The sequence below is a fragment of the Malaclemys terrapin genome, chromosome 6, assembly GCF_027887155.1.
Source record: "Malaclemys terrapin pileata isolate rMalTer1 chromosome 6, rMalTer1.hap1, whole genome shotgun sequence".
Classification (NCBI taxonomy): Eukaryota; Metazoa; Chordata; order Testudines; family Emydidae; genus Malaclemys; species Malaclemys terrapin.
Genome location: NC_071510.1, coordinates 129654120 through 129666698, shown reverse-complemented (window position 1 = coordinate 129666698; position 12579 = coordinate 129654120). Strand labels below are relative to the sequence as shown.

The following is a 12579-nucleotide window of genomic DNA, read 5'->3' as shown; positions in this document are numbered from 1 at the left end:
TATTTTACAGAACAATAAGGTGAATGAAATCATACGCTATGACTGGATAATGGACTAGTGCTTTGAAAATAAATGGCTCGACCTGTCATTGATACTCTTTTTTGATAAATGCTTCGTGTTTACATTTCAGCAGCAAGCCAGTCACAATGTATAACTCCGCGACTTCTGCTGATGTGTAATAAACTATCCAGAACACATAAATCCCCCTGATGCCAATCCTGTAACTGCTGCACCACCACCAAACACCACATTATAGCTACAAGTCTTCCCTGCTTTCGAAGGAACTTTGAACACATAGGCTAGCTCTGCAATAGGGTTTAAGACAGCCAAGGCCCTCATGCCAGCCCTGTTCCCTGCAAACACACCATCCCAAACAAGCAAAGTGCTAAAGACAGTCACAAAGGGTTAGGGTGACCAGACAGCAAGTGTGAAAAATCGGGACAGGGGTGGGGGGTAATAGTAGCCTATATAAGAAAAAACCCCAAATATCAGGACAGTCCCTATAAAATCGGGACATCTGGTCACCCTACAAAGGGTAAATCATTTCAGATGATTGACTGTCCATGAACTGTTCGTTTTCACTCTCAGCTGTTTGTGTGGTGTCCTTGGTCACCTAATGAACATGAGACAATTACTGCCACTGGGCTGAATAATGAATTCATTTTAAACAGCAGAACTGAGAATAGTGAGTGATTAACAAACCACGCACTTTCTGGGTTGAATGTTCAGCTGACATTAGCTAACATTCAGGATTTGCAAACATTTTCACAAATACCCAGCGGTCATCCAGGTGCTTCCAGATTACAGCTATGGCCCCATTAATAAATGAACTGAAATCAGCACTTATATGTACACAAATATTCCCAAATCCTTTTTGTTGTTGTTTTTCTTTCAGTGTTTGACCAGCTCTGCTTCTGAGGAGGCTGAAAAACACCTATTCAGGATGCATTTAGGCAATGGTACAATACTATACTTTACACCCCAAGGTCCAGATTCTGATACCCTCGATACTTTAACTTCAGTGGGCTCGCTCCTGGACTATGATACTGCTCCCCAGGAGTAAACATAAAAGATTCTAGTCCTGAATTATTTCACTTGATTATTTCAGTTTGCACAGCACCGGAGTTGGCAATCAGGAAATTCTCTATGCTTTTACACCCAAGAATACGGCTCTAGGACCCCCCCCGTGGTTCTGAATTCTGCAGGCTGACTGTTCTGCGGGAAGCAGCATCTCTTTTCACTTGCTCAGAACATACTGCCCTTTTAGTTTTCCGGGAGTCACCTCTGGAAAGGGCTAATAGTGAAAAGGAAAAAGCCAAGGGGATCATCAACGTGTCAATTTAAAACTTCCCACTGTAGTCAATGAAGCATGCAGCAGTTTGGTATAATGTTGCTTCATTTCTATTTCAGTTTAATGATCTGCTTTTGGCAGTCCCATAGTTCCAAGCAAATAATGATATTGTTGACTTGAGGCCTGATTCTGCCCCACTTATTCATGCAAGTAGTCTGAAGAAGTAGGTTTTTTACCTACGAAAGCTTAGGCCCAAATAAATCTGTTAGTCTTTAAGGTGCCACCGGACTTCTTGTTTTTGCGGATACAGACTAACACGGCTACCCCCCGATACTAAACATCCCATGGATTTCTATGGGACAGCTCACGTACATAAGCATTGCAGAACCAGCCCCTTACACAGTACACCATATGAGATAGGTACGTGTCTAAACCAACAGCCCAATCCTGCTAGCTTTCTGCGTGAGGAACTCCTTTTGTCATCAGCCTTTGATCCTGCAGGATTGGTGTGTATGTGTTTATTTGCAGCGCCATCAACAGTGGTATCAGTAATAAACAACAACAACACCTTCGAAATATCAAACATGTCCAATCTAGTTTACTGGAGGACTGCTTGGTGGTCTCAAAGGGTGTTCACTGACAGACCTCACACCTTAACTCAAAACACAGAGGTGTAACATCTTTAACAAAGGCCTTGCCTACCCTCAGAAGTTGCACCAGTTTAAGTTAAATCAGTATCTAAACCTATTTAGTTAACCTGATGCAAAATCCTGTGTAGATGGTCTTATTTGGCTCTGAGTGTCTTACTTTGAATTAGCTTAATTCGGGGGAAGGGGGAGGAAAGAAGGAAGCTAAACCAAAGTTACTTTTACACCAAAATAAGAACGTTTACACAGGGGTTTGCTCCGGTTTAACCAAATGAGTTTTAAAATACACCTTTAGTTAAACTGGTGCACATTTGTGTACAGCAGTGGTCACCAACTCATAGATCACAACTGACTGGTCAGTCCTGGAGTCTCTGCCAGTCAATCGTGATCTCTGCCCACAAGAAGTCTGGCGACGCAGCAGGGCTAAGGCAGGCTCCCTGCCTGTCCCAGCCCCACGCTGGTCCCAGAAGCAGCCAGCATGCCCCGTGGCCCCTGAGGGGGGGAGGGGCAGGGGTCTCTGCACACTGCTCCTGCCTGCAAGGACTGCCACTGCAGCTCCCATTGGCTGGGAATGGGGAGCTGTGGCCAATCGGAGCTGTGGGGGCAGTGCTTGCAGGAAGGAACAGCGCGTGGAGCCAACCGCCTCGTGGAGCCACAGAGGCGTACTGGCCGCTTCTGGGAGCGGTGTGGGGCCGGGGCATGCAGGGAGCCTGCCTTAGCCCTGCTGCACCACCGATCAGGAGGTAAGTGCCGCCCAGTGGAAGCCCGCAACCCAACCCTCAGCCCTGAGCCCCGTCCTGGAGCTAGCACCCCATGCCCCCTCCTGTACCCCAACTCCCTGCCCCATCCCTGACCCCCCTTCTGGAGCCAAAACCTCATACCCCCTCCTGCACCCCAACACTCTGCCCCAGCCCAGAGCCCCCTCCTGTACCCAAACTCCCTCCCAGAGCTGTAGCACTTAAGTGAAGATGCTCCCACACCAACGGGAGAGCGTCTCTTGTCAGTGTAGTTAACCCTCTAGAGGCGGTAGCTATGCCGACGGGAGAAGTTTCCCACCGACGGAGCGCTGTGTACACCGGGGATTCGGTCGATATAACTATGTCGCTCAAGGGGGTGGATTTTTCATAGCCCTGAGTGATGTAGTTATACAATCTAAGTCTGTAGTGTAGACCTGCCCTCAGATACTGAAGCTGGTGCAGAATGTAGCAGCTCACTTATTGAACAGGGCATCTCGCAGGGAGCACGTGACCCCAGCACGTTGGGATCTTCACTGGCTGCTTATTGATCTACAGGTGGAGTTTAGGAGTTGGTTATGACCAGGACTGGAGCACTCATGGGAAAAAAAATCGTTTGGCAGCTGGGGGAGATATTTGGGGGAGGGTGGAGAGTAGAGAGCGGCAGGTGCGCAGGGCCTTGCGGGAGGGGTTGGAGCGGGGGCAGGAAGAGGCAGAGCGATGGTGGGGTTTGGGAGAGGGGCTGGAGTGGGGGCAGGTAGAGCACCCCCGGGGAAAAAGAAAACTCAGCGCCTATGGACTAGCATACTTGAGGGGCCTCCTGCTCTCCCCAGGCCATAATGACACAGCCGTCAACAGGGTTGTTTGAACTGGATCTCCTTTGTTATAAGAGAGAAGGGGCGGCGGGAAGGGCATTCTCTGTGAGGCTCCGGGATTCTGGAACTTGCTCCCTGAGGTCTGAAACAGCCCAAATGTGGCGACTCTCTGGGGATGCTGCAAAATACGTCTGTCTGACCGGGTTTCAGAGAGGGCTGAGGTTATGCTTCCCCTAATGATAACAGGGTCGATAATAGGTAGCTGCCTGGCTGCGCTCCCATTGGAATGATCATTTTGCTGCTGCTGGGATTTTAATCTATTGTATAATTAGGGAGTGTGCTAGAAAATTAGATTGGTTTAACTACGGCAGTCAGGGGTCTGAAAAATCCACACCCCTGAGCGGTGTAGGTAAACTGATCTAAATCTCCATGTAGACAGACTTAGCTACCGCTTCTTGGGGAGGTGGATTACCTATGATAACAGAAGAATCCCTCCCATCGGCGTAGGTAGCGTCTACACTGAAGTGCCACAGTGGCACTATAGAGTTTAGACAAGGCTTTGGGTAGGCCTCTCTTCTATAATTCTACATTTAAATAAATAATGGAGCTCAAGTTCAATCCCCCCAAATGGAGGCAACTCAAATCAGTAGTCAGGTTTGAAAATGTAGGTGTATATTTTTAACAATACAAAAATATTAAATTAAAAAACCCCAAGGATGTAATGTAACTTTAATGGACAACAGGTAGCATTTTCAAGAGCACCCGAGTGACTTCCCAAATCCCTTTAAAATGGTTTGCAAATCTCAACGAATATTTCTACTGGTTTCATCCTGTTCTTCCACATTTGCATCGTCAAACAACATACACAATGACGGAACTGCACAGTAACACGGAGGTACAAACCTCACTCCCAGAACAGAATTCACATCCATGTTCTGGTTGGGCATTTTTTACATTCCCGTAAAAAGTACAGCAACTTGAAAACGGAAATTTCACACTGTGCATTTGCAAAATCAATTTCTGAATTTCTCATTGCGTCACTATTTGCTGTCAGAGATGGCTAACTCCCTGGCAAGTTTGAGCTGCTAACATTTAGCCAGGTTCGAGTTATAAATGCACCCTGCCAGCTCTGACCAGAATCATGAATTACACATATGGCATGTACCTGAGACTCTAGAGAGGTTAACTTTCTCCCCCTCGGCTTGTCTTCTTTCTTTGCAACCAGGGGTTTTTGCTTCTCTTTCTCCTTCGACTTTTCCAGTTTCTGAAGCTCCTCCACATAGGCATCATAGATCTCCCACTGAGAGAGACAGAACAAGAGTCAGGACTTCCTGTCTAATCTAACAGGCAACTTCACTGCACTCCAGCAAACAAACAGACCAGTATGCCAGACATCAACACGTTCAAAAGATACCACAGTCTTTACCCCAGAAACACTTCCACTGAAGTGAGGTTGAAGTCAATGGGTATTTTGCCTGTATACAGACTGCAGGATTGAACCCCAGGATTTTTAAAGCCCTGCTTCCCCAGGCAACTAACAGAAGTTACTAGATCACAGGCCCTGGCTCTCATGGGAGACTTCAATCACCCCAATATCTGCTGGGAGAGCAATACAGCAGTGCATAGACAATCCAGGAAGTTTTTGGAAAGTGTAGGGGACAATTTCCTGGAGGAACCAACTAGGGGCAGAGCTCTTCTTGACCAGCTGCTCACAAACCGGGAAGAATTAGTAGGGGAAGCAAAAGTGGATGGGAACCTGGGAGGCAGTGACCATGAGATGGTCGCGTTCAGAATCCTGACAAAAGGAAGAAAGGAGAGCAGCAGAATACGGACCCTAGACTTCAGAAAAGCAGACTTTGACTCCCTCAGGGAACTGATGGGCAGGACCTCCTGGGAGAATAACATGGGAAAGGAGTCCAGGAGAGCTGGCTGTATATTAAAGAATCCTTATTGAGGTTGCAGAAACAAACCATCACGGTGTGTAGAAAGAATAGTAAATATGGCAGGCGACCAGCTTGGCTTAACAGTGAAATCCTTGCTGATCTTAAACACAAAAAAGAAGCTTACAAGAAGTGGAAGATTGGACAAATGACCAGGGAGAAGTATAAAAATATTGCTCAGGCATGCAGGAGTGAAATCAGGAAGGCCAAATCACACTTGGAGTTGCAGTTAGCAAGAGATGTTAAGAGTAACAAGAAGGGTTTCTTCAGGTATGTTAGCAACAAGAAGAAAATCAAGGAAAGCGTGGGCCCCTTACTGAATGGGGGAGGCAAGCTAGTGACAGAGGATGTGGAAAAAGCTAATGTACTCAATGCTTTTGTTGCCTCTGTCTTCACGAACAAGATCAGCTCCCAGACTACAGCACTGGGCAGCACAATATGGGGAGCAGGTGACCAGCCCTCTGTGGAGAAAGAAGTGGTTCAGGACTATTTAGAAAGGCTGGACGAGCACAAGTCCATGAGGCCAGATGCTAAAGGAGTTGGCGGATGAGATTGCAGAGCCATTAGCCATTATCTTTGAAAACTCATGGTGATCGGGGGAGGTCCCGGATGACTGGAAAAAGGCTAATGTAGTGCTCATCTTTAAAAAAAGCGAAGGAGGAGGATCCAGGCAACTACAGGCCAGTCAGCCTCACCTCAGTCCCTGGAAAAATCATGGTGCACGTCCTCAAGGAATCAATTCTGAAGCACTTTGAGGAGAGGAAAGTGATCAGGAACAGTCAGCGTGGATTCACCAAGAGCAAGTCATGCCTGACTAACCTAATTGCCTTCTATGATGAGATAACTGGCTCTGTGGATGAGGGCAAAGCAGTGGACGAGTTATTCCTTGACTTTAGCAACGCTTTTGATATGGTCTCCCACAGTATTCTTGCCAGCAAGTTAAAGTATGGGCTGGATGAATGGACTATAAGGTGGGGAAGAAGTTGAAGGATATTCCAAATCTTTGGGGTTGTATAGAAAGTCACGTGCAGGCAAGAGCAGGAGAGGGGGAAGAAAGGAATAGCTAAGAGAGACGAGCAAGGAGAGGATAGAGAGCAAAGGGAAGAAAGAAGAACTGAGAAAGTGAGTAGTTCAAATCCATTTCCTTTCACAAGAGGTTAGAAAAATTAAGCAGAAACTTTTCCCCCTAATTTTCAGCATCTTAATCTAAAATCTCAGCTGTGGTTTGATTCATTTGACAGTTCTGTTCTCTCAATCTCCCAAGCAGTCGCATTATCAGAAAATGGTCAGAAGAGAACTCCTCCAGCCTGTGACAGATGAGCACTTTGTACATCATGCTAATTATATGCTCTGATCTCCAGATAAGGAATAATCTGGGGCAATGTTTTTCAGCATAACAAAGGTGCATTTTCCCTTCCCCATACCACACTGCTACATTAGAGGTTTTTTCAGTTAATGTAGTTAAATTAATACTTTGTCCTGTGCACTGTTGTGTCTCCAGTACAATGGACAAATCAGCACAGACTGGGCCAACTGTCAGATATCAGTAACAATCACAAATAGACCATTAAGCTTCTATGAAACAATCAGTGAAACTGGCTGGATTCCATACTCCGCGAAAGCATTGGTGAATTTCAGGTGTAAAAAGCGTTAGCTTAATATTTATTTTTTTCAAAATGCTTTTTAAAGAGACAGAAAATTCCATACAACAAATTGGGGACAGATCTTCACTTGGTGTAAATTGGTGTACCCCCATCACCTATAATGACGCTATGTCAATTTACACAGACTGCAAATCTGGCCCGCCGTGTTTTTTTACTGCATTTCTTACATTTGACTCCATTACAAAAAATTGTTGTTTCCTCTCCTAGATGGTTTAGACAATGGATGGAAAAAACCCACACAATCTTGCACTTTTCAAATATTTGTAAACTCCATGGAAAACTCCCCAGAATAGGAAGCAAATCTTTGGCGGTTCCATACACTGGATGTTCCTTTCAGACTTCCTGGAGGGGAGGTTGGCCAGGCTGGCTCATAGTTAATAAGTGGGGTGATAACTAGTTGGACATAGAACCTCTGAGACATGCTCTTCGGGAGAATAGTCCTTCACTCTTTAGGAATAATGCAGGGGATGAGAGCCTTGGTTAGCAGTGCCACACTTCTTTTTTCTTGCCACTTCCCTATCTGGTATAAGCAATTTCTACAGCCTTCTTCCAAAACTCATAAACATATGCCCGGCTGTTGTGCAAATTGGTCTCTTTAAGGTCTGCTGATATCTAGTCCATGTACCATGTCTTTGGCCTCCCACCTTGGTCATCTTCCACCTGAGATCATTGCAAGGGCCAGCCTCACAGTGCAGCTCTCAGGTCTCCAATGGACACGTCCAGCCTAGCCTAACCTCTCTCAATTTGTCTTCAGTTGGGGGCAACCCGCATTGGGCCCCTCATAACCTCATTTTGTTTCCTATTACAGTGCCATACTCAGGTATATTAAAAATTCTATTCTGTTCGGTGGTGGGTCCAGGTCTGGAACCAAGACCTTAGTATCTGAGTGTCTTCCATTGTTAAAAACACATACAGGATTACTTACATCACCACGTTTTCCTCTCCAGTCCCTTATCCCACTCCCGTAAAGATACAGTAAAAACTTACAAAAAGGAAAAGGGACAAGGTGGGGGAGGTACTATCTTTTATTGGACCAACTTGATATCCTGGGACTGACACTGCATACAACAAAAGGAAAAGGGTTTACCTGATTAGCAGTGGCAGAAAAGGTTGCTCTAGGTGGAGGCTCCATTTGACATGCTCTTTCCTGAAAAATAATATAAATGAAAGTGAATCTACAAGTGACTACAGTCGTGAAAATCCTCATCTCCTTTAGCAGAAGCTTTGTTCCCTAGAAGAGTCCAGCTGTGGAAGCAGCCTAGAGTTTTTCATTTACCAAGCAGGGGGAGTGATCATGGTGTTGCATATGTATAGCAACTGTCATCCAAATGGATCCCAAAGTGCTATAGAAATGTTACTAAATGAGGATTCCAACACTAGAGAAAGAGCTAGGTAGAACACAGACTTTCCATTCTGTGGGAGATTCCAAGATTTTGACGTTTGGTTTTGTCCCAAATTGGGATGAAAAGTCAAAATCTTGGAATTTTTCACAAAATTAAATAGTCTGAAATTTTTCATTTTGACCTTACAAATATGTTGTTGAGGTCAAAGCATTTCATTCCAACTTTCTCATTTTGACTATTATATTATATTTCATAAAAGTTGAAGTGTTTCAACCTTTGTATTTTTATATTATAAATGACAAAATATAAAGTCAAAACAAAATATTGTGATAATTCCCCCATCAAACATTTCAATGAAATTGGTACGTTCCCATGAAACATTTCAATTTCATCAAATCAACATTTTCTGGCGGAAAACTGTTCAGTTGGAAAATGTTTGAGCAACTCCATATATATATATATATCACTTCACTGACCTCTGAGGTGAAGCAGGCTCTGGGAGGGAATGTGGCACATCTTTAACAGCAACACTACACAATGGCTTAAGGGCCACATATTGCTTTTAAATACCCAAGCAAATCCCATTATCATCTATGGAACTCCACATACAGAGCTGAGAACAGAATTTGGTTCTAAAACAAAAAGTAAAGAATTCTGTGTTCATGTAAAACTACAGGAGCATTTTAGTTCAGCGGAATACAATTACTCAAGTGAGCCAAGACACAAGAGTGGATACCCCTCCTCTTTTAAAACATGTCATGAGATCTTCAATAAGCACAAGTGGTCAGGAGCTTGGGGTGACATTGCTTTTAAAAGGCAGCATTATCCAGCATCGCAGGACCCCTTAGCACTGTCCTCGAACATCAGTTCAGTACTGACTCCGAGGAAAGAGCACGACCCAAATCATCAGCACTAATTCCTGCAGCCCCTTGACTTTTCTCATTGGCTAGGCCAGGTTGGGAGACCAATGAGATCTAAAGGGAACACACCTTAGCTGGAAAGGCTGCAGGAACTCTGGCTCTTTGAAGAAGGGATGGATACTTGGGCTGGGGGACTGCAGGGAAAGGGAGGGAAATTTCTCCCTGCAACAAGTATCTTGGACTCATAGGAAAGTTTGGATTGACCTCCTTGTGGGTCAAACACCACATGCACGGTGATCAGCTAGGAAGGGTTCTGTGGGCCATCTACACGCAAGCTGGAGGTGTAATTTCCAGCTCAGGTAGACATACACAGGCTAGCTGTGATTGAGCTAGTGCGGCTACACTTCTCTTTTTAGCACAACAGCACAGGCGGTGGGATGGGCTCACCACCCAGAGCACAGTCCCACCTGAGCATCTACTCAGGCATCTAGTGCATTCTGCCTGCCCACCATGGCTATGGTTTTTGTTTTGTTTTTAAAACTACACTTCTACTTTAGTGCGCTACCAGTCAAAGTTTGCATGCATACGTCTATCTGAGCTGGACATACCCTTAGAGACACACCCATTGGGAAAGACTGTGGCCTCAGCACAAAAGGCATTTCAGAACCTTAGGACTCAAATCCATATTGATCTTCTGTCATGGCAAGAGCAAACACATGCACTGTGCGGAGAGCTTATGTAAAGCAGCGGCAGAGAACATCTATCATTCTTAAATAGCTTGCATTAGCAAAGTTTCTGAGCACCTCACCAACTTTAATGTATTTAGCTCCCCCAACACACCAGCAAGGAGGGAAGTGCTTTTCTATCCCTAGTTTACAGATGAAAAATCAAGGCACAAGGTCACACAGGAAGTCTGTGGGGTAAAAGGGACATGAACCCAGATCTCCCAAGTCCTAGGCTAGTGCCAAAACTACTGGACCATCCTTCCTTTTTTGGTATTAGGGAAACAAGTACAAAAATGTTACACCCAAGCATGTGTGTGAGGCTGAAATTTCACTACCTAGATTTTCAAAGGTCCCAGACCCCTCTGACAGAACATAAGAGAATCCATCTGGTGAACATTACTCTGTGTCATCATTTTCCCCATCCCAAATGATTTAGGTACGACTAGTTAAGGTTCTTTTCCCCACTAATATTAGCAGTGATTGCAGAAGATGACACACAGACAAGCATTCTGGACTCCAGTCACAAAGGAAGGATTTTACTAACACATGCTTGTGTATCATTGAAAGAGAGCAGTGGCAGCATACCCGCACGGGGTTGTTGAAAGTCTGTGAAGCTCTCTCACAAAAGTTGAACTGGTTGGTGAGCTTCTGTTCCTTCCTCGAATGGGGAGGAGGTTCTTCCCCTTCACCTGCTTCCTCTGCTGATACAGCCTAGAGAAGAATAAAGCAATGCTTAATTGAGAACTGAAGTGGATCAGAGATCTTTCTTCAACTTCAAAATGCCTATCCCTTGGACTGCTGGTGCTTAGCAGAGGTAACCTGTTAACTCAGGGTCCAGGGCCACCATTGGTGAGATGGGTGTGGGATTTGGAGATCACCCTCAGCCACTCTAAGCACAGAGATCCAAGTTGCAAGAATGGTTGAATGTGGCTGTTACCACCACTAACTCATTTGGAAAAGTCCACACAATTCTCCTACCTATGGACATCTTCATGGTCCTCATGGATTTGTCTTATCTAAGGTGGGCTACTGTAATGCTCTCCTAATTAGGATCCATCTGAAACTGATCTAGAGGTTTTAACAGTTGCAGAAAGTGACTACTCGCATGCTCTTTTGAATAGAATAGAGTGAGTTAGTTACATCCACTCCTTGTGATCTGCACTGGCTATTGGATACCCAGTGACATAGTTCAAAGGCCTTTGATCTCATGTATAATCCTGGCTTCCTAGTACTTCCATAATTGCCTGTATCCCCCTCTCTCAGGCATTTAAAGTCACCTGAAATTAGTCTGCTCTTGATTCCTAGGTTCAATACTGACGGGGCAAGGACTGAACTTCCTACTGTATTGTCCCTTCTTCACTAGCTGCCTTTAGGTCACGCCACCAATCTCGGTTATTTCAGCTGGCTTATGTTCGATCCTTTCACACCTTCATGCTTTGCTTTTGCCTCAGTTACACTGTTTCTGTTTCTCTCAGGAAGCTAGGAAATGATCCTGTTGCACGTTGTTTACTTGACTCTTGCGGGATTTGGCCTGTATTTTATATGGCTGTCTGGTTCTTATGTCATTTTATTTGTATTAATTTGTATTATTTTTAATTGCATAGCACTTAGATGCCTTGCAACAGGCACCTTATAAATGGATTAAACAAATAAGTATTGTAGTAGTAGAAAACAATGGCCTCCAAACTTTGCTCAGCTCTGATTCACATCAGCAATTGGCTAGTAACCCAGGGGCCACGCTTCACATGTACAAAATGGAACCGATTACAACTGCTTTCCAGCTTGAATACAGAAGTGCTGTCCACAGACGTGTCCCAGCAAACCATGCTTCATCTGGATGGAGCATCTGGCTCAAGATAAAGCATGGTATGCAGGCAACTTTCATCTCCATGGGCAGCACCTCCATATTAAAGAATAGGTTGGCTGCAGACCACCTTGCACAATACACGTAGGTTGCATCAGAGAGAAAGTAAGCAAGCCTGGAGTTCCCTCTGGCGATGCTGCTGACGCCAAAAGACATGTACAAAATGAGCTTAGAATGGAAGATTTAAAAGGATATTGACGGCTCGCAGTTGACTGTGAAGCATTACCGGAATATCTTCTTTGCTTCCTTCTTCTTTAACCTCTGTCTCTTCAACTTCTATCACAGTGGACTCAACAGGAACCAGTTCTGACAACAACACAGGTATGTTAATCATCTCTGGCTAATAGACACCTTTATGTGTTGCAGACACTTTCCATCTTCCACCATTTGAATACAAAGATACTACAGATCTGTCTCATCTTACGCTGGGGTTACGTTCCGCAGTCAGCGCCTAAAGCGAAAATCGCGTATGGTCAAAATTACAGTGAGTGTAATGGCGGGCGGAATCACCCGCACTACAGAAACAGGATTTAAATTGTTATTTTTCTCTTTTTGTTTTTGCCAACCGCGTAAAGCTGAAATCGCACATGTTAAATGTGCCTAAGATGCGACAGACCTGTACATCCTTTCGCCTCCAAAACACTCTACAAACCCTAGCTTATTAGTCATCACAGTACCCTGCCAGCCAAGTAAGTC

At 44.8% G+C, this 12579-nt stretch overlaps 1 protein-coding gene across 1 annotated transcript in view; it reads right to left on the bottom strand.

Moving 5' to 3' along the window:
- Positions 1 to 12579, bottom strand: part of DNAI1 (dynein axonemal intermediate chain 1) — a 298189-nt gene that overhangs the window by 247787 nt on the left and 37823 nt on the right. The window contains exons 6-9 of the mRNA XM_054031240.1: positions 12110 to 12189; positions 10605 to 10730; positions 8179 to 8238; positions 4653 to 4787 (exon numbers count right to left, since the gene is read on the bottom strand). Of these exons, the coding sequence (XP_053887215.1) occupies positions 4653 to 4787; positions 8179 to 8238; positions 10605 to 10730; positions 12110 to 12189 (401 nt within the window). The remainder of the gene's footprint in view (positions 1 to 4652; positions 4788 to 8178; positions 8239 to 10604; positions 10731 to 12109; positions 12190 to 12579) is intronic.